Source organism: Xyrauchen texanus, chromosome 40 (genome assembly GCF_025860055.1).
Source record: "Xyrauchen texanus isolate HMW12.3.18 chromosome 40, RBS_HiC_50CHRs, whole genome shotgun sequence".
Classification (NCBI taxonomy): domain Eukaryota; kingdom Metazoa; phylum Chordata; class Actinopteri; order Cypriniformes; family Catostomidae; genus Xyrauchen; species Xyrauchen texanus.
Window position 1 is genome coordinate 9,493,536 of NC_068315.1, and position 21,252 is coordinate 9,514,787.

At 37.0% G+C, this 21,252-nt stretch overlaps 3 protein-coding genes across 4 annotated transcripts; 2 read left to right on the forward strand and 1 right to left on the reverse strand.

The window, feature by feature from the left end:
- Window positions 1-545: 545 nt before the first annotated feature.
- Window positions 546-3,169, reverse strand: LOC127633594 (39S ribosomal protein L43, mitochondrial-like). Its single transcript, XM_052112807.1, has 3 exons — window positions 2,897-3,169; window positions 1,532-1,638; window positions 546-1,328 (listed from the first exon to the last, which is right to left on the reverse strand). Exons 1-3 carry the CDS (start codon window positions 3,025-3,027, stop codon window positions 1,120-1,122), a joined length of 447 nt encoding a protein of 148 aa, XP_051968767.1. The 5' UTR covers window positions 3,028-3,169; the 3' UTR covers window positions 546-1,119.
- A 217-nt stretch (window positions 3,170-3,386) lies between these two features.
- On the forward strand, window positions 3,387-9,817 carry LOC127633607 (twinkle mtDNA helicase-like). Of its 2 annotated transcripts, none has more exons than XM_052112829.1 (6): window positions 3,387-3,460; window positions 5,500-6,890; window positions 7,133-7,373; window positions 8,171-8,278; window positions 8,481-8,622; window positions 8,782-9,817. In XM_052112829.1, the coding sequence occupies exons 2-6, from the start codon at window positions 5,525-5,527 to the stop codon at window positions 9,127-9,129; spliced, it is 2,205 nt and encodes a 734-aa protein (XP_051968789.1). In that variant the 5' UTR covers window positions 3,387-3,460; window positions 5,500-5,524; the 3' UTR covers window positions 9,130-9,817. The 2 variants fall into 2 exon arrangements, with proteins under 2 accessions (XP_051968789.1, XP_051968790.1); XM_052112830.1 differs by having other exon boundaries at window positions 3,405-3,455.
- Window positions 9,818-10,062: 245 nt separating this feature from the next.
- On the forward strand, window positions 10,063-15,833 carry LOC127633744 (galactokinase-like). Its single transcript, XM_052113023.1, has 8 exons — window positions 10,063-10,400; window positions 11,915-12,104; window positions 12,423-12,542; window positions 13,680-13,815; window positions 13,913-14,094; window positions 14,177-14,327; window positions 14,531-14,693; window positions 15,591-15,833. Exons 1-8 carry the CDS (start codon window positions 10,194-10,196, stop codon window positions 15,660-15,662), a joined length of 1,221 nt encoding a protein of 406 aa, XP_051968983.1. The 5' UTR covers window positions 10,063-10,193; the 3' UTR covers window positions 15,663-15,833.
- The last annotated feature ends 5,419 nt before the right edge of the window (window positions 15,834-21,252 follow it).

Below are 21,252 nucleotides of genomic sequence, written 5' to 3' on the forward strand. Positions count from 1 at the left end.
AGCCACTACATAACAAATAAGCTGAAGACATCACAGATGCATTATGCTGAACAACTCCTGTTGTGATTAATATTATCCAAATTCTGCTAACAGAGGTTAGTGCTGCTTTTGAAATCAAGTGCCAAAACTGTTGATACTGATTACATTCAGCCTAATGTTTTTGCTGATATACTGTATGTGGGAGAGAGCCAGGCTTTTCTCATGTGTTTGTAAGGTTTGTGTTGCTGTAGATTTATGCACATAGACTAATGCATGAACCCCCCCCCATTTTCAGCTGCTGTAATCAAAAGAGCAGGGTATAACCAACAGAGAAATCGAGGGGGCCTTGAACACCCTAATATTTAGATTAGTGGTTGCCTAATATGCCGTTTTCAATGGTTGAATATGTGGTTACAACCCTATAGATAGAGTATTTGATTACTTGTGCTTCATGACACAAGATTTCTGTTCTAAATTACAGCTGCCAGTTGTTACCATTGTTATGGAACCAGCAACATCATTCAATAAAACAATTTTCTACAGATGAAATCCATTGACTTAATACTGAAGTGCTTTGATCTAATTTAATTGATCAATTGTCACACATTATACATACATTTCTGCATATACATGGTGAAATTATTTATTTTTCACATATCCCAGCTAAGCTGGGGTCAGAGTGCAGGGTCAGCCATGATACAGGGTCATCTGAGTGCTAGATGGTGCAAGGAAGTGTAATCAAACTTGAAATCATGATCGCCAAGGGGACTGCTGATGCCAATATTTAGAGTGAAAAAAGGAGATTGGATTGCTTCAGAAGACATGTATTTAACCACTGGAGTTGTATGGATACTTTTATGCAGCCTTTGAGCTTTTTGGGGCTTCAAAGTTTTGGTCAGCATTCACTATCATTGCATGGACCAACAGAGCAGAGATATTCTTCTAAAAATCTTTGTTTATGAAAAAAGTCATACACATATGGGATGGCATGAGGGTAAATTGTGAGAGAATTTAGATTTTTGGGTGAAATATTCCTTTAAATAATCACAGTATAAATGAATGAGTGCTAAACTTAGTGCTGTGGCAGAGGATGTTCACACTCTTGCAGCTTAAATAAGTCAAAATTAAAATACATAGTTCTTATTTTGATCGTGGGCCAACTGGATCTATGCTGGGGGGTCGATTTGTGAAAGGATGCCACTGGCCCTGGATACTGGGGCTGTCTGTGTGGAAGGGTTTACGAATGCGGATGATGTCTAATCCTGACTGGTTGGACAGCTTCGTTATAAGTTCAGCAATCTGCTGTGATGTTTTGTTGGTGACGGTCTCCTCCTTCACATTGCCATTCACTGCATAGATCAAATGGAAACAGTGAGTGCACAGGTATTTTAATCTAAAATGGTACAGCTGCTAAATTTTATACTCATAAATATGATCACATGTGTTTTGAAAATAGATCAACAGTCAACTTTGCATGAAACAACAATATAGTGCACCTGCAAGTCTGCAGATAAAATGTTTAAATGAAGTTTGAGGGAAAAGTCATACTTACAATATTCAGCTACTATTTTTGGAATTCTGGAGGACTGAGGGGAGATGTAAACCACAGTTCCTGGGTTCTTCTTGGCATAGTCGACCACGCCTTCCTCAACAAAGTCCCTGGAGGAATATATATATATATATATATAAATAAATGATTCCCAGTGAATGACACACATAAATGAGGACTGAGTGCCAGTAAAATATATTTCTATTTATTTATTTATTTCAAGCAAAACTAGTTTGACAACAGAAAAGATACACAATAATAATAACTTATACACTTATGCTTGAAAACGGAGTGGGAAGAAGTAAAACTTATTAAACCCCACCCCAGTCTATCAAAGAATTTATACAAACAAAAAATAGCTGCTTCCTTCATCAATAATCTCAAAGAGAAAATAATAATAATTAAAAAAAAAAGAATAATAATAATAGTAATAATAATAATACCTCATTTAGAAACAGTGGTTGCACAAGTCAAAACCACACATTCATACCATACATATTAATAATATACAGATATTTCCACAGGTAACAATGATAATCAAATACCAACAATGGTAGACGAAATACCACAAGGGTACATAACAATGATTATCAAATACCAACAATGGTAGATGGAATACCACAAGAGTACATAATGACGAACAACTACCAACAATGGTAGACTGAATACCACAAGGGTAACTAAATAATAACTAATCCAACAATCCACACAACATGAATACAATCTTGTGTAAAAATATATGTCAAATTATCTTAATAAATCATGGGGGAAAATCCATAGTACATTACATAGACACAGGAATACTGTTTGGCACTGTCTGGCCCACATTACATACACATCCTTTTGAGACAGGTGAAGGGAAAAAAAATAAAATAAAAAAAATAATATATATATGTATATATGTGTGTGTGTGTGTGTGTGTATATGTGTATGTGTATGTGTGTGTGTGTGTGTGTGTGTGTATGTATGTATAAACCATCCAAAATGTATACATAGATAAGATAAAGACACGTATTCCAAACAATTTAACCAATTTGTTTTTTTTAAATATAAATGATGTCATATTTTTTTAAAAGTCATGGGTCAGATAAGTTCACATTTTAGCATATAAGAAAGGATATACATTTTTTAATAATAACGCATATTAAATCAACGCATTTATTGCTAAAACCCATTTAATTGTCCCTTATTTTAAAACTTGGCAACCTTATCTCAGACATACTAACGAAAGAACATGTTCTCTATAGTGGACGAATTCTACATGCTGGGTCTAATGAATGTGCAGATGTATCTACATACAGAGTAAATATTTTGGGGGTAAATTAGATAACATGTTATTATACATGATCAATATGGGTGAAAACATACCTGACTCCTAAAGAACCCTGTCCTTTCTTGGAGAAGATCAGAGATATTCGCTTCAGCTGACACATGTATCGACCCACTCCATTGTGAAGAACGCTCTGTAAGAAACGACTCGGTGATCCTCGAGCAGTCATCTCCACCTCGTCCGAGACACTACATTCAGTTTAACTAACTCTTAGATGACTGTCCGTTTTGGTTGCAGTAATATCAGGCACTTTGAACGTTTATATTTAGAGGACAACCGTCAGGAGGCATGTGTAATACCATGTGCGTTAGAAATTGTCGTCCGGGTAAAAACTGAGGCTGAGCATCACAAATGATTGAAAAATATTGTTGAAACAACACGAAATTTCCCAGAATTGAAAGGCGAAATATTTGACTATTAACTTTTAAAATTAATTATGAATGAATATTTAAAAGATTTGAAGCTACCCATTTTTATTATCGGTGTCCTGATTAACGACGACAAGAGTTTGATGTTTCATACGGAAGTATTTTGGAGTGCGGACATGATGGGATTCAGCATGCAGACACACGAGAACAGTTTGGCGCGTTTCTTACAGTTCAGTGAGTTTATATATGATTGTGATATGTGATGCCTATTTTTTTCTGGTTTAAAAATCGAGTTTTGTATCTTGGCATATTTTCTGCAATATTTTCTCTTTGACAGTGTTATACATTTTATTGTGCACTTGCATTATAGCTGAGTAGTAACGTTAGGGGTCACGCATGGACATTATAGAGTTTGACATTTTGGTGTCACTTTAATAGTCTATTAATAAAGCAGTAGCGACATATTTTACAGATAAGTGGTTCATATTCAAATATGAATATATATATATATATATATATATATATATATACACACACACACACACACACACACACACACACACACACACACACCGTGGTGTCCAAAAGTCTGAGAACAGAAAAAAAAAACATGGGATATTTTTCATTTGTTTGAACAATATGTGATACATTTTGTGGCATTGACCATGTTAAAGAATTATTCAGGGTTAAATTCAAGTTAAGCTCAATCTACATCATTTGTGGCATATTGATTACCACAAAAAAATATTTTATTTTGTAAATGTTTTGGTCAAAATATTTTTTTTTTGTCGCTAAAAGTAGCTACATTTTTATTAATGTATAATAAACTAATGATTAAAAAAATAAAATTGAACTTGTCAAACATTCAGACAGTGGGGGATTTCTATTTATTTATTTAATATTTTGTAATTAAACTGCATTATTGAACAATGTCAAAGTCCAAAATTATCCTATCAATAGAAACCATTGGTAGGCAGTGGTGTAGTGTTGGGGATGTTTTTTTGTTTGTTTGCTTTTAAACATGGATCTGTATGCCCTATAATGCCTCATGTGGAGCTGTTTTGAGGATAATATGTAATATATCTTTTTTTTTTTTTTTTTATTTACATATCTGTTGTGTGATGCTGAACCATCAGTGTGTGTTACTTGTGCCAGTGTTACTGTGTCACAATGACTTTGACAGTGACACCTCATCTGTTCATATCACATCTCTACACTTTATTATGGATCAGGGGTTCATATCTATTCTCTCTCTCGCCCTGCTAAATAATTTCTCAATGCTCTTCTATCGCTGTAGGCTGACTTTTCTTTTCTAAAAGGAGAGCATGCACGTGAATAGAGGTTGAGATTGTGGTAAGAAATATCAACAACAGGACAGCTCATCAGTCATTTAATTTATGGAACATCTGTATGCACATAAATTCAACTCCTGATGGCATGCAGGTCAGTTATATTACTTGAAACACAGGGGGGTGCTAGAACATCATGAAAAATGAGACATCAGTTATGATAAAGCTGATGTTTTTTATGTTGCCATATGTGGAAGAATGTCACTAACGCAGACTACTAAAGTTGCTAAAATTGTCGCTAGTCGCTAGATGGCTCTTTTGCTCACTAAGGGGTTCAAAAAGTCGCTAAATCTTGGCAACACTGCCAAATAACAAGACAGTTACTGCGATTAAGCGAGTAGTATTCAGATGGTCATGTGATTCTAAAATGGCAGCCCCCACGAGGGCGCCCCTCTCCCATGTAGAATAAAACAGCTTTTAAAAGGTTACTGATATGACTAGATTCCTCATCTCATGTGAGCGGTCATGATTTTATACTCACGATTTTATACATATGTTTCAAAATTACAGTTAATATATATTTAATTCTTTAGGAGTAAAACATTTTTAATGATGTTATTTTTCACTAAAATTGTTATGCTGTCATATAATCATCTGTAATGAACAAATTGCTTTCAATTAGAAATGTGAATTCTTAAAAAATGTTTTATATATATATATATATATATATATATATATATATATATATATATATATATAGGTTTCATGGGATTAGTAACTATTTAAAAGCACATTGGCAAATAATCTGTTATGCATTATATAATGTTATAATGATTACTAATTTTATTAATTATATGTATTATGAAGTGTTATGTAGCAACGTTTAAGATACATTTAAAGCTTATTTGTTTTTGTTCTGTATAAACACATATTGAAGCCTAATAATTTGCTGTGATGTCATTCCCTGTAATTTATAACTTGCAGGTCTGATGTCCTGAATTAACTGAAAATGTGGAGGAGCAGGTTTTTCAGGGGGGCACCCTGTCTCTTACAGGGGGCAGGCCGCTGTAGTCCCTGTAAACTCTCTCAGCATCCTCCCTGGAGATATCTCTCTGTCTACCAGCCATGCCGCCACTCAGCACTGCAGTACTCTTTTCGAGTGCCAACTTGGTATCACTTTGAAAGCAAATTAAGGCCAACAGTTGCCTTACATTTCTGCAGAACTTTAAGAAAAGATGCAAAGTCTACAATAGATTTCCCTCTCCACCCCCTCACAGTGACTGATGTCAAACAGTATCTTCGTTCTAAAGATATCCCTTTTCATGATGCATACAGCTGCTTGCATGCTCCTAGCATCTTTTTGGAACCAGCTCCAGCGGGTTCTGGAAGGGAGAATTTCTCACTCTACATTGATAAAACCACCGGACAGTTTCTGTGCAAGGAGACTCTAGTGGAGGGAAGCTGGGAAGACCTGCAGGATTGCATAGAGGTTATGTTGAATGAGGGTCAGGCCTCCATCAGTCCTAATGTACTGTTGGGTTTTCCAGAGAGTCTAGATGAGCAAGAGGATAGAGAGATGGAGCTGAGGGAGGTGCAGCGGATATGGAGTAGCTCCGTGCCTTTTTCTGATCTCCTGGAAGAGGAGGCACAGCTTGTTAAAACCATGTTCCAGATTGGGAAACTCACCAATGCCACAATTAAGAAGTTTGGGGTCAGGTTCTTTAAGCCCACCAAGAGTTTGGTGTTCCCCTGGTTTAGTGGGCGTGACTCAGGTCTTCGGGGTGTAAAGCTACTTTCTGCTGCCATGAAAAATGACGGACAGGTGGTCTACACCGAAGCCACAGTTCCAAAAGTTTCCAACTATCACAACCTCTTTGGTCTCCCTTTGATTGGATGGAAGGATGTTGAGGTGGTGCTCACCGGTCGTGAGGTGGACAGCATGGCAGTGAGTCAGGCCACTGGCCTCCCTTCTTTGGCATTGCCTCGGGGTGTCAGCTGTCTACCCCCAATACTCCTACCTTTTCTGGAGCAGTTCAAGAAAGTTACATTGTGGTTAGGGGGAGATATGCGCTCTTGGGAAGCCTCGAAAATCTTCTCTAGAAAACTTGGACTTAAGCGCTGCTCTCTGGTCAGGCCAGGAGAGTTTCAGCCATGCCCCAGTGAGGCACTGGCCAATGGCAGGAACCTAGTGCGCATCGTCAAGGCTTCCATCCCTGCTGCCCACAAGTCCATTGTTTCCTTCAAGCAGCTTAGGGAGGATGTGTATGGTGAGCTGGTGAATGTGAAGCAGGTGGCTGGAATACAGTGGTGTAGATTCCCAGAGCTTAATCGAATTCTTAAAGGTCATCGCAAAGGGGAGCTGACTGTTTTCACAGGTACAGCCAACATGAGATTGTGTAATTGCATTTAGCTACAAATAAGTTGCTAAATTTTTTCAACAGATTTAATATTATTGTGCATTAATGTTGTAGGGATGTGCATTAATGTTGTAAGGATGTTCATTAATGTTGTAAAATGTATTCAGGCATTCTCCATACTGTCCCAACTTTATCAGAATTGGGGTTGTAATATAAATGTAAAATAAATTATTTATTCTTATGTGTTTTTATATATGCAGGTCCCACAGGCAGCGGAAAGACCACCTTCATCAGTGAGTGTGCCCTAGATCTGTGCATGCAGGGTGTCAACACATTATGGGGCAGCTTTGAGATCAACAATGTGCGCTTGGCCAAAATTATGCTGACCCAGTTTGCCGAGCAAAGGCTGGAGGAGAACCTGGACCAATACGACATGTGGGCTGACAAGTTTGAGGACTTGCCTCTATACTTCATGACCTTCCATGGGCAACAGAACATCAAGTAAATCTTTTTTTTTTTTAATAATTATTAGATGAATTTGAATGCATAGTTTGGAATGAATTAGAGGTAGACCGATATATCTGTTTTGCCGATTAGTCAGTGCCAATAGTTGCTAATACTTTTTTTTATTTTTTATTATTACTCCGTGTTCTTCTGTGGCACGCTCTGGAGCATTCTACTGTTAGAACAGCTTGATCCTACTGTATAACAGCAGCTACTAGAGGTGAAATAACAATATTCACTGTTATCTTTGTTTGGTAAATAATTAAATATGGAGGATTCAGTCATTAAAATAAAATTATTCACTTGAAAAATTCTGCCAAATAATCAGTTATCAGCCTTTTCCACCACCGTGTTTACAGAATTATCGTATCTGCAAAATCCAGTATTGGCCAACCACTATAATGTATATTGATATCAACAATGTTTATTTGATAGTATGTGTGTCAAACTTTGATTGTGTGAAGTGTACGTCAACTTAAACACTTCATTGGTTACTCGGCAACACTAGCTTTTACTTTATTTTGTCTTTTTATTATTTTATTATTATTATTATTTTGAATCGTGTTTTATTATTAACTGTTTTTGATGCATGCTTATATACTCTGTTTTAATCTCTGTACTTCATATTTCAATATGTAAAGAGCCCTGAGAGGCCTTTTTGAAAGCGCTATATAAAATTATATATATTATTATAATATTACTATGTAGTTAGTTATTTTATTAGATAGAAAAGACTGTTCTATTTTTCAAATGCAGAGGACATTATGAACTACCGTACCATCTTCTCTTCACAGGACTGTTTTGGATACCATGCAGCATGCTGTTTACCTGTACGATATCAGTCATGTGATCATTGACAACTTGCAGTTTATGATGGGGCAGGAAAATCTGTCTTTGGACAAGTAAGGCAACAATATTTATTTATAACAATAAATATGTATATATTTAGATATTTGCAAATATATGCAGATATTTCTATAAATTATCCTTTTAGATGAAAGTATACTATAAAAATGGATAAAAACATATGCATGTCCGAATGTTTTACACTGAAGTGAAAAGGCAAACAAGATTAAAAGATGATTAAAAATTAAATTTACATAGGTTTGCAGTACAAGACCATATTATTGGAGCCTTCAGGAAGTTTGCCACACATAGCAGCTGTCATGTGACCTTAATTATCCACCCTCGGAAAGAGGAGGATGATAAAGAGCTGCAGACAGCTTCCATCTTTGGCACAGCCAAGGTTGGTAGATAAAGACTGTGTCCACATGATTATTTTTCTTTAGTTGCATTTTAAACTTGACATACAGATATTCATATGTACATGGTTGTGTTCATTTTATACATGATGTATTTGTAAGAAAATGTACAGGGTCTAATGTATCACTTTTACCCACACCAGGCCAGTCAGGAGGCAGATAATGTGCTCATCCTTCAGGAGAAGAAATTAGTGACGTGTCCAGGCCGTAGATCCCTACAGGTAGCCAAGAATCGCTTTGATGGGGATGTCGGCATCTTTCCCTTAGAATTTAATAAAGCTTCGCTTACCTTCTCGACTCCTGTGAAGGGCAAGCAGAAGCTCCGTAAGGTCAAAGTGGACAAGAATAACAGCGGAGAGGAAATGGAGGAAACTGAACCCAAAGAAAAATGCGATAAAGCTGTCAAGCCTGCCAAGGTGAAGACGTCAAGGACAGTTAAGGGGTCAGCAGCAGCAGGAGAGGAAGCCTCAGATGGAGAAGGAATTAAATAGTAGTGCAGAGAATTATATGAATTGACTGAAAGATCAAATGAAGCTTACTTGAGATTTCTAGGATACATTTAAGGGTCAAACCATAAAAACTACATATCAGTCTGAAAATGTGTTATATGTGAAAATGTGATGTAGCTGCTGCATTGTTGCTACTGTGCTGGCAAATATCAAAGATTGGTTCTGGATGGACTGACATGAGTACAGTGTGTATGTTATCATACGTTGTCTCATTGTGTAAAGGAGTGAAAACCCAAACTGAATGCTTGTTTGTATTTTAGATCTTCCTGAACAGGGAGAACACATTGTCGTATGCAATTTTTTGTATCCCTTGATGTTTTTGTACGCACTACAAAAAGCAAACACAACTAACGAATATTTTCGTTTACAAAATTATTGTGCTGATCATTTGTAAAAAATCAATTTGATGGTTTAAAACAATTAAAAACGTAGTCAGGTCCCCAGTGCTGAAATCACTTGTAGAAATTCTGATATACATTGATGAAATGTAAATATATTTTCTGGATAATGTTCAAAAATGTAATTTGCTCTGTCTTAATGGTCATTGTTAGGAGAAAAGTGTCAAATGCAAACAAGTAAGATTTGTATTGTAAAGGAGGCTGTGAATATTGTTAATAAAAGTGTTTTATAGTATTGGTGGGTTCTGCTCATTTATCATTGATTTGATTTCTTAAAGCTGACTTTATATTCATTTTTAAAAATAGTTAATGTATGCTTTAAAATCATTCAAAGTGCAATTAAAAGCGAATAAACTGTTATGAGCTCGTAAATTCAGTCCCACGATAATGTGTTTATTCTAGCCCTTGTAGTCTGAATTGTTCTTGCAATTCTAGACCACAGAGTGAAGAAACTGTTGCTTATGACGTATCATATGACTTTTTGCGCCAATCAAAACCTAGTTTGAAAAGCAGGAAGTATCTAAACCTTTGATTCGTTTCAGTTCCTTCAGAGGCCACATGAACTTAAATCTGTATTGAATCGATTTCATACGCGTTATGTCGCTTTTTTACTGTTGTTTATGAGTTCTACTCTGTGATTTCATTTGCATGGCTTCAACCACCGGAAATCACACAATCGTCACAATGGCCAAAAGTTGTCCAATTCAAAATGTTGCTGATTTATTATCAGAGGCGCGTCGCGTGTACCGGGAAAGATTTGACGGCGATGATGCAAATATTGCAGTTTGCGCCCCAGGACGCGTGAATTTAATCGGAGAACACACAGATTATAATCAAGGATTTGTCCTCCCAATGGTAATGACACTTTCATCACAATGTTAATAGATGTCTTATGGGAGTAAGAGTTGTTAAAGTAAATGTCAAATGTAATTACAATGCTGTAAAATAATGTAGGCCTACTGACACTGTAAGTGTGTGCATGTTTGCGATATTATTTTGATGCAAATAACATGACCCATTGTTGCGTCATAGTTTATTGTCACGTGTTGATCCGATATGCAGAATACCTTAAACTGTTGAAATGATATCCTGAATGATTCTGTTCTTCCTCGTCCTTGGGGACGTCACGTGAAATCTACTTCATCATAGACAGTTGATGAGTTGACAGAAATGGCCAATTTTTAAAACTTTGATGTTTATCATAATGACAAATTGGCATCTTGAACCAAAATCATCATCATCATTATCAAACGGATGGTTCCAACACTAAATTCTAAACACTGAACGCTTTCTTTGTCCGTATACGCTCTTTTCCATTGTTTTTCTATGTAAATATCTGACATCTTTATCTTTAAGGAGCTTTAAAGGGATAGTTCACCCAAAAATAAAAATTCTCTCATCATTTACTCACACTTATGCCATCCTAGATGTGTATGGCTTTCTTTCTACTGCAAAACACAAACAAAGATTTTTAGAAGAATATCGCAACTCTGTAGGTCCATACAATGCAAGTGAATGGTGACCAAAACTTTAAAGCTCCAAAAAGCACATAAAGGTAGCATAAAAGTAATATATGACTCCAGTGGTTTAATAGCCTATATGTCTTCTGAACTGAATTTCAAGCTTGTTTACACTTCATAGAACCATCTACTGCTCTGCGCATGTATCAAGCGCTAGGAAGTGTAAACTGTCTTGAAATCATGATCACAGAGGAGGCTGCAATTTCAAGATGTACAGTGAAAAAGTAGTTACATTTTGGTCTGTTCTCACCAGTGATTTGATTGCCTCAGAAAACTTGTATTTAACTACTGCAGTCATATGGATTATTTATGTGCTTTTTGGAGCTTCAAGGTTTTGGTCACCGTTCACCTGAAGTGTATGGACCTACAGAGCTTAAATATTTTTCATGTTTGTAGATATTCTTTTAAAAATCTTTTTGTGTTCCTGCAGAAAAAAGAAAGTCATACACATCTGGGATGGCATGAGGGTGAGTAAATTATGAAAGCATTCAGTTTGAACAGCCCCTTAAGCAGATAAACGCTCACCTGTTACCGCACATTTAGTTTCTTTGTTTACTGTAAACACCCTAATGAACAATATGGAATTATTGCTTATTATGAATAGGATTAGTAATAAAGTCAACATTGGTGTGTGTTTTGCCATGTTGTGTTTGACTCTGTTGTTTTGTAAAAGCAATAAGCCACACAAGGCAAGCTACATTCATTGATTACATAAAAACTGTTAAGATGAGGGTTTGCTGTCCATCAACACCCCTTCCACATTTTATAATAACACAGTGGCATCTCGTGCCTTATTGCTTTAATTACCCACTCACATCTGTGTTGTAATGTTTGTTTGAATGTTCTCAGGCCTTGCCTATGGTGACCGTTATGGTGGGCAGCAAAACGTCTGGCCAGAACTGCTGTGTTGTAACTCTGACAGAAGCTGCTGATGAGCCCAGGGTGGTGGACTTTGATCTCCCAACTGAACTGACCCCTCTTTTAAGAGGGCAGCCAAACTGGGCCAATTATGTAAAGGGAGTTGTACAGCACTACAGAGGTAATCTTTTGCAATAATTTTTATCTATCTGGCACAGAAGGGAAGTAAGGAGGAAGCGTCTCCAGCATGTAATTTAACCCTAGGGGCCTATGTCTTGTCTTTGGACTAACTTTTTAAATGCAATGTTTCCAATATCCACTTGCAGTACTGCAGAATAGTTGCTAAGCACACTATTTCCTTGAACTCAAATGAACCAGAGCTAAATAGCTAAACTTGGTGCAAAATGTACATATTAATAAGATGCATACATTTCTAACCTGAACTGGAGCCTTATTAAAACAATGTTTTCATGAACGCTCATGTCTGCCTTTTACACAGTACAACCCATACCTGGCTTTAGAGCTGTAATAGCTAGTAGTGTGCCTCTAGGGGGAGGGCTCTCTAGCTCAGCCTCACTTGAAGTGGCAGTGTACACCTTTCTACAGCAGTTGTGTCCAGGTAAGGTCTTCTGGTGTTGGTCTTGTTTCCCCCACACATTTTAAACAACTTTGGGCTTTTGTGAGGGCCAGAAAAAATAAGAAATGGAAAACAACAAGCAACAACAACAATGAAGAGCTCTCTAGGTGCAGAAAGAAATATTTAACTGCATACTTATTTGGTTATCTTTGTACAATCTGTAGCACACTGCTTGTTTTATTGAGTCTAAAAGTTGTTTTTATTATTTCTGAAATATATGTAAAGTGATTATTAGTCACATGTCTAATTTATAGAAGAACAAACACAGGAAAAAGTGCAAAACTTTAAGGAATATTTAAAAACAAAATTCTTTCATCACTTACACACCCTCATACCATCCCAGATGTGTATCACTTTCTTTCTTCTGCAGAATGCAAACATAGATTTTTAGAAGAATATCTCAGCTCTGTAAGTCCATACAATGCAAGTGAGTGGTGACCAAAACTTGGAAGCCCAGAAAAGCATATAAAGGCAGCATAAAAGTAATCAATATGACTCCAGTGTTTTAATCCATGTATTCTTAAGTGATTCAATCAATTTGGGTCAGAACAGACCAGAAAATAACTCCTTTTTCACTGTACATCTTGACATCAGCAGTCTCCTTGGCTATCATGAATTCAAGCTCGAATACACTTCGTGTGCTGCATGCGTCAAGCACTAGGAAGTATAATCGAGTTTGAATTCATGATCGTGAAAAATATTTTGATCTTCTTTTTGGACCCAAAATCAATTGTATCGCTTTAAAAGACATGGATTAATCCATTGGAGTCTTATAGGCTGTCTTTATGTGCTTTTTAATGTTTCAAAGCTTTGGCCACCATTCACTTACTTCATTCACTTGCATTGTAAAGACCTACAGAGCTGAGATACTTTTCTAAAAAAATCTTTGTTTGTGTTCTGTCATTCACATCTGGCATGGCATGAGTGTGAGGAAACAATGAGGACATTTTTTTTTTTTTTGGTGAACTATTAATTTTAAGGGGCATATCATACAGTTTTATTGATTAATAATTTTTTCCACAGGTCCACTTATAATATTTGGTCCACTCAAAATATCATGGAAAACTATATTCTTTATGAAATGACTCCATTAATATAATTATTTCTGGCCATCCACAGATGATGGGGATCAGGTTGCAAAAGCAGTGGCCTGTCAGCAGGCTGAGCACACTCATGCTGCTGTGCCCTGTGGCATCATGGACCAGTTTGTGTCTGTTTTGGGTAAAGAGGGCCACGCATTGCTCATTGATTGCAGGTAGATGTCTTTTGCATATCCTTGTGTGATGTGGCTTTATTTGCTCTCTACAGAAAACTATTTACTAATTTGTGTATTACATTGTTATCCCTTTTAGATCTTTAGAAGCCATTGCTGTCCCCTTGGCTGACCCTGGACTTGTAATCCTGATCACTAATTCCAATGTTAGACATTCACTCACAGGCAGTGAGTATCCCACCAGACGAAAACAGTGTGAGGAGGCAGCAGTCATTTTGGGCAAAAGTAGCTTAAGGGATGCTACATTACAAGATCTGGAGGGTAAGTGAAAAATATTCTTTATGAGGCACCGTAATGTATCTGCTATGCATTTTCATAAAAATACTGTATGCTAAATTCATAGCTGCCAAGGATCGATTGGACAGTGTGACATATAGACGGGCACGCCACGTGATTGAGGAAATCGAACGCACCTCACAAGCAGTGGAGGCACTCAAGAAAGGGGATTACAAAGAATTTGGAAAACTGATGGTCGAAAGTCACAATTCTCTGAGGTAAACATCTATATTAGATGAGAGATTATGAGGTTGAAAGGGTAATAAAGGTCAACTATGTAAAAACATCCCAACATGTTTTTAGAAGTGCTTTTCAGTGACTAAATGTTGTTCGCATTCATTTGTTTGATAGGTGGGGAACTGCTGGTTAAATTACCTTAAATTATATGTTCTTTGACTAGGATTAATATTGTTTATCGTAGGGAAAATTACGAGGTCAGTTGTCCAGAACTGGAAGAGCTGGTGTCGGCAGCACTGGAGGTGGATGGAGTGTTTGGAAGTCGGATGACTGGGGGAGGGTTCGGTGGATGCACAGTAACTTTGCTACAGGCTCATGCCACAGAAAGAGCAATGGAGCACATTCAGGTTTTTACAAGATTATGATCTTCTGTGTTTCTTTATGGTATTCCATTCAAAGAAACAGTCAGAATAGATGATAGTGTATGTTAGTATTCTGGATAATATAGAAACAACTTCATTTCAACACACTACTTGCTCTTGACTTTCTCTTATATTATTTAAAGGGATAGTTCACCCAAAAATTAAAAATCTCTCATCATTTACTCACCCTCATGCCATGCCAGATGTGTGGCTTTCCTCTACAGAACACAATCATTTTTTTACAAGAATATCTCTACTCTGTTGGTCAATCCAATGCAAGTGAATTGTGGCCAGATCTCTACAGTATAAAAATAAGCCATATGACATTTCTTCAGAAGCTATTTGTTAAGTGTGGTTGAGAAACAGATACATTTTTAAGCCTTTTATTTGACTATAAATCATCAATTTCACTTCTGTATTCTTCTTCTGTTTTTTTTTGGCGATTCGCATTCTTCATGCATATCACCACCTATTGGTTGGGGTTGGTCAAAGGTGGAGATTCATAGTAAAAAAGGACTTAAAAATGTATCTATTTCTCCATCGCATCTATCATATCGCTACAGAAGATATGGATTTCACCACTGTAGTCATATGGGTTACTTTAATGCTGCATAGATATGCTTTTTGGATCTTCAGAGTTCTGGGCACCATTCACTTGCATTGTGTGGACCTACAGAGCTGAGATATTCTTCTAAAATTCTTTGTTTGTGTCCTGCAGAAGAAAGAAAGTTGTACACATCTTGAATGGCATGAGGGTGAGTAAATTATGAGAGAATAAAATTTTTTGGGTGATCTATCCCTTTAAGGATTTATCGACCAGGTAGTAGACCTTTAACAGGAATTCTTAACAATATCACAATACTTTTTTCTGTTTCTTTACAGGAGAAATATCATGGATCTCCAACTTTCTATATAACTACACCATCAGAAGGAGCTCGTGCTCTCAGGCTTTGAGTTTTCTAACAAGTGCTAAAATGAAAAGAAGTACTTGAAATTTAAATTCATTTGCATTGTTTTGCTTTTTGTGTCTCACTAATCAGAATAAATTATCTTTAATCAGTGGCAAAAATTGTGCTTATATTATTAGTTCACACATATGCCTAGCATCCATATCCAAAATGGTTAATGATTTCAATAAAAATTATTTATGTAATTAGTGAATTGTTTTTGAATTCATTGACTTTGAAATACTGATTTGATATACAGTATTGCAGCAAAACTCTCTGAATATCACACAGGCATCCTTTTATTTCTCTGAGAAAAGTACTATTAGTTATTGCTAGAACTCTTAAATTGAGAAGGAAGTTAAGAATGATTCATTTTGGCAGCTTAGTTTCAACAAGTGCTCTTTTTGCAGTGAGGAGGAAGTTTTGAGTTCTGAAACTTACAGTATGTTTTTATAATACAATGAACTCTTACATGTGAAAAGATCAATGAAAAATGTATTCCTCATGTCATGACCCCTTTAAAGTTACAGAGTACATAAATAGGATATTTGAGGCTCCTTTAAAGCCGGGCTGTGCAGTGCAACCATCGAAAATTACTATGAAAAATGATTTAGGCACATCGGTGTGAGTTATCAGATTGAAGTTGGGGTGGGAGAATAAATATATTCTCAGATGGATAGATTCTGAGAATGCGGCAGTGCAGTAGCGCTTATGTACGCATCAGAGACAGATGTTAGAAACACACGCATATCCTAAAGCCAAGGGCATCCTACACTGTTTGCAGACATGATGTATCAACCACACACCATTCGTCTTCTAATGAAACTGTGATCTCTAAATTAATTCACAAACTTGAGCACATGGGAGCGGTAGAGTTGATTTTGTGATTGCATGTCACCAAAGAACATGAAGTATGATCTCGCGCCCATTATTGCGCTAATTTGCACATGGAAAAAAACACCTGAAAGTAATGAGACACCGGTTCGGGAGACGTGGGTGACGTTTTTATTTTCTAATTAGGCCTATTTTTTGTCTGCTGCTTCCCAGTGTCTTTTACTCCTCTTGCGCCCTCTCATTTCCTGTTGCACATTGCCGGTCTCTCGCTCGTCAGGATGAGTGTACACACCTGACAGCTCATTAGATACATTTTTTACAGTTTTTATTGATTCCATCCACAAGACAGATACAGTGTGTCTATAAAGTAACTTAATCCATCCAATAAAAGTATTCCCGAACCATATAGTTCCAAAATGTTATGGTCTAAGCACATAACTGGTAATCTGGTAATCAGAAGGATGCTGGTTCAAGCCCCACAGCCACCACCATTGTGTCCTTGAGCAAGGCACTTAACTCCAGGTTGCTCTGGGGGGATTGTCCCTGTAATAAGGACTCTGTAAGTCGCTTTGGATAAAAGTGTCTGCCAAATGCATAAATGTAAATGTAGTCTGATCATTTGCCACTGATCATGTGATACCGATGAGACGCCTGATGTTATCAGAAGAGCTGCAACCTCGAATAAACCCCACCAGATCAATATGTATAACATATAAGCTTGCGTCATGGTTAACGGAAGCTTTCCATTTTTTAATGGTTCCGTATAAACATAAAATAAAAAATAGTGCCAGTTCTGTAGCATAAGATCAAAATAATTCAGCAGCAAAGCCATCTGGCCCCGGAGCCTTGCCTGTAGGCAAGACCTTAATTACCCCGCCAAGCTCCTCCAAGTTTATCTCAGAATCAAGATAATTTTTTTGCTCATTTGTTATTTTAGGGAGTTCTAATGGTTCAACAAAGTTGCTAATATCTTCATCAGTAGACGAAGACGTGGAACTATAGATATCAAGATAATCAAGATTAAAAGCATTATTAATATCAATGGCCGAGGTAAAACATTTCACCACCAGCAGATTTCACTGAGAGAATGGTTGAAAAAGACTCTCTCTGATTTATATATCTAGCCAAAAGCTTCCATGCTTTGTCCCCCGACTCAAAGTATGACTGTCTTGCCCTGAATAGCCAAAACTCCACTTGCCAGCTATGATTCTCTAAGTCTTCTGACTTTTCACAAACGCATTCAAGTCTGTCTTGGTCGCTATTGGGTTAGCAGCTAATTCCCTCTAAGATGACTCCAGATAATCGATCCGTTTCTCAACATCTGACACTCTTGTAACCAACTCAACAACTTGTAACCAATTTCAACAACTCAGAGATGCTTGATAGGCTATGTGTGCCACTTTATCACCTGTGGTGAGGACAGGAGAAGCTGACATCTGCACTCTCACAGAAGCAGATATCTCATGTAATCAACCTGGAACACCAACCTGTAGTTATAGTTAAAATAAAAAGATCAAAAGGCCTCGGACAGATTTATTCTAATTAACAATTTAATGTAATTAACAATGCTTTAAACATATAAATGTTATTTAACATAATCAGTTGAATTATTTAATTTAATTGTACTATTGTGTTAAACCAATTTTTATTTTCTTGTGTAAAGAGGTCAGTGTTTATCACTATTTTTGATGACAATACTGCCATACAAAGGCTGAAAATACACCAACAAAACAGTTATTTGAGTGTGGATGTTGTAGTAACCGCAGTTTTCTCAAAACCTGGTTATAGTTGACCGAGACTTGTCTGTCATAGGGCAATTTACAGCCTAAGAACCCCAATTTTGGTAAAAACATTAAGTTACTATGTTTTGGCATTGCAGAGCAGAATAATCAATAAGAAAATGTTTTTGATGTATCAGGAATCACAAGGTGAAACAAGTTAGCATGAGCTGCTGTTGTTTTTTTGCAGATAGCCTGTCAAATTAACTGAAAATATTATATTGGCTTTATAAGAATTTAAACTACTTTGTTATTACTCACACTATGTTCCTGAATATTATCATATTTGATGAGCTCAGTTTTCTCATGTCTTTTTGTGCATGTTATATTTGTGGCACATTAACGTTACCATCTAAAAAAAAAAGAAAAAGAAAACTCGACAACAACTGTGCTACTAAATTTATTAATTAGGAACACTAGTGCTCCTAAAACAAATGTAAGCATATAGCCCTGCTTTAAAGGATGTCTGGAGGATCTCCAGATGTGCCGTTGTGGCATGTGTGGAACCCCAAATTGTGTCTCCAGAATCCTTAAATTTTTACAGTGTACAGTCATGTCTGTACTAAGATACATGGGTGAAGAACACGCAGGGAATGCGGAGGACATGCCCCCCTGACTTTCAATGAAACCAAAGTTTGTCCCCGCATTTTGTCACAGGGCAAATGTGTTTACGCTGTCTTTCATACAGCAAATGTCTAAATGTGTAAATGTGTAAATGCAAAAGTAAAAATTCACTGGTCAATCATGTCATTAATTCAATAAAGAATTTTAATCGATTGAGAGCCTTAAAAATATATCTTATATATTTATTTTCGTGTTGTGCTAATCGTTCTGTCGCTCTCACTTTTGAAATGATTGCTACGCCCCTGCTAAGTTATATGCTATTTTTTCCATTTCATTTAACATTTGTATTTTCGAGCTTCATCGTGTTTGTATTTGAAGGGCTGAGTATTTATAGACATACATAAAATACGGTTAAAAGCTGAATTTTTTTATGTGTGGTTAGATATAGACAACGTTGGTGGGTCACATTGTCCAGATTGTTTCGTGCGCCTCCTGTCGGCCGCATACTGAACTGTCCCGGAAGACGCTTGTTCAGGGAGGAGCCAGAGCGCAAATCAGCAGTGAGTGCAGCAGGAAACACTCCACTGCTGCTAATCCTCAACCCCTCTGGCCACACACGGACCTCTAAGGCGAGGTAAACATCATTTGCGTCTGCTCTGCATTACCGCCCGGTCTGGTTTACTTATTCACCTCAGGATATTTGAGCGAACCCGCTTGAATCGTGGACAGTGCCTCCGGAACATCGGGCCGCGGTGAATCAGGTGAGTACTGCCCGGGCCCGTCGACTGCTGTCCGGCCACAGGTGTTACCACTCACCGACTCTATGGTTGTGTCTCAAAACCTAGTGAGCTGCATAGATTGCGAACGTTCGTGCGTTCCTATGATTCCCAGAAATGCTGTCTAGGTGAGCTGCTCACTATGTTTTAACAAACAACTAAAAACTTATATCTATGTTTAAACTTATCATGCGTTGTACATACTGTGTGGTTGCATACCTCCTCTTCACTTTTATCTCGATATATTGCGTCTTTTTTGTCCAACTAACACCAATTCCTGACTTTATTTTCTACTGCAAACTTTTTTTTTATCATGAAACTACACCTCTTTTGAATGGGAAATGACACTGGTTACTTTGATATCACCTGTAAACCAGATATCTCTCCCATACAGTTACTTTCAATGGCTTAGTGTAAACACATGTGTTCCTATGATATTGGCCTCATTTACTGGTTTATTACACCTATAAACACCATGTCTCACTGTGTCCAGATGCAGACTTGGATGAAGAACCATCTAAATATACTAGTATGTACTTAATATAGTGTATTGTCATATTGTGTACCATTATGTAGTCTTTAGTGTATAATATAGTTATATGGTGTGCAATTATATATTTATATACTGTGCTATTATATAGCATACGTAGTGTCCTATGAGTTTAGGTTGTAGTTAACAGTGTACTAATTGGCCTATATGCTAGTAGTATTTGTATAATATTGGACATTATATATAGTTAAAAGCAGAGACCATGGTCTGTTCTCTAGATCTGAGTGTACATTTTAAGAATCTTTGGCATGGGCAGGGCAATATAGGATGTAGTTAAATAGTGTACTGTTATATTATAGCGTATAGTTAACAGTGTACTATTATATACTGTATTGGTATCAGCACTTTTATATAGTTCAGAGCAAAAACCATGTTTTTTCCTCTGGATTTGAGTGTCAAATGTTAGTAGCCTAGCTTTGGCATGGACTGGGGAATTAGGTTGTGCTTTGGTAGATGGCATAGATTGGTAGATGGCTGTCCCACCGGTTTGGCAGGTTGAGAATCGAGAGTGATACAGCCGCCGCCTCTTAGCTTCTCATGTTACTTCGCAGTCCACACATGGCCATGTCCTGTCATATTTTGCTCTGTTATTGTGAGCAAAGTGACTTAAGTTGAGTAATTTACATTCATAGCTCATGCAAGGATTAAACATATTGTTACAGACTACAAATTACATTTGTGTCTTGGACAATAGTGTCATTAGGTCTGTAATTAATCTTGGGTAATTTTGTCTGGCTCATAATATGTGGCTAGATTAAGCTGTGCCCTTAGGAGAACCCATGCAAAGTACTCGTGCAATGTGGTCTGAGATGTAACATGTATAATAGGAATAGTTCACCCTAAAATGAAAATTCTCTCATCATTTACTCATGTCGTCCCAGATGTGTATGACTTTCTTTGTTACGCAGAACACAAACAATAGTTTGTAGTTCCATACATTGCAAGGTGACCATAAAGCACATACAGGCAACACAAAAGTAATCCATACATCTCCACTGTTATAATCCATGTCTTCTGAAGCGATATAATGGGTGTGGGCGAGAAACAGATCAACATTTAAGTCCTTTTTACTATAAATATCCACTTTCACTTCCA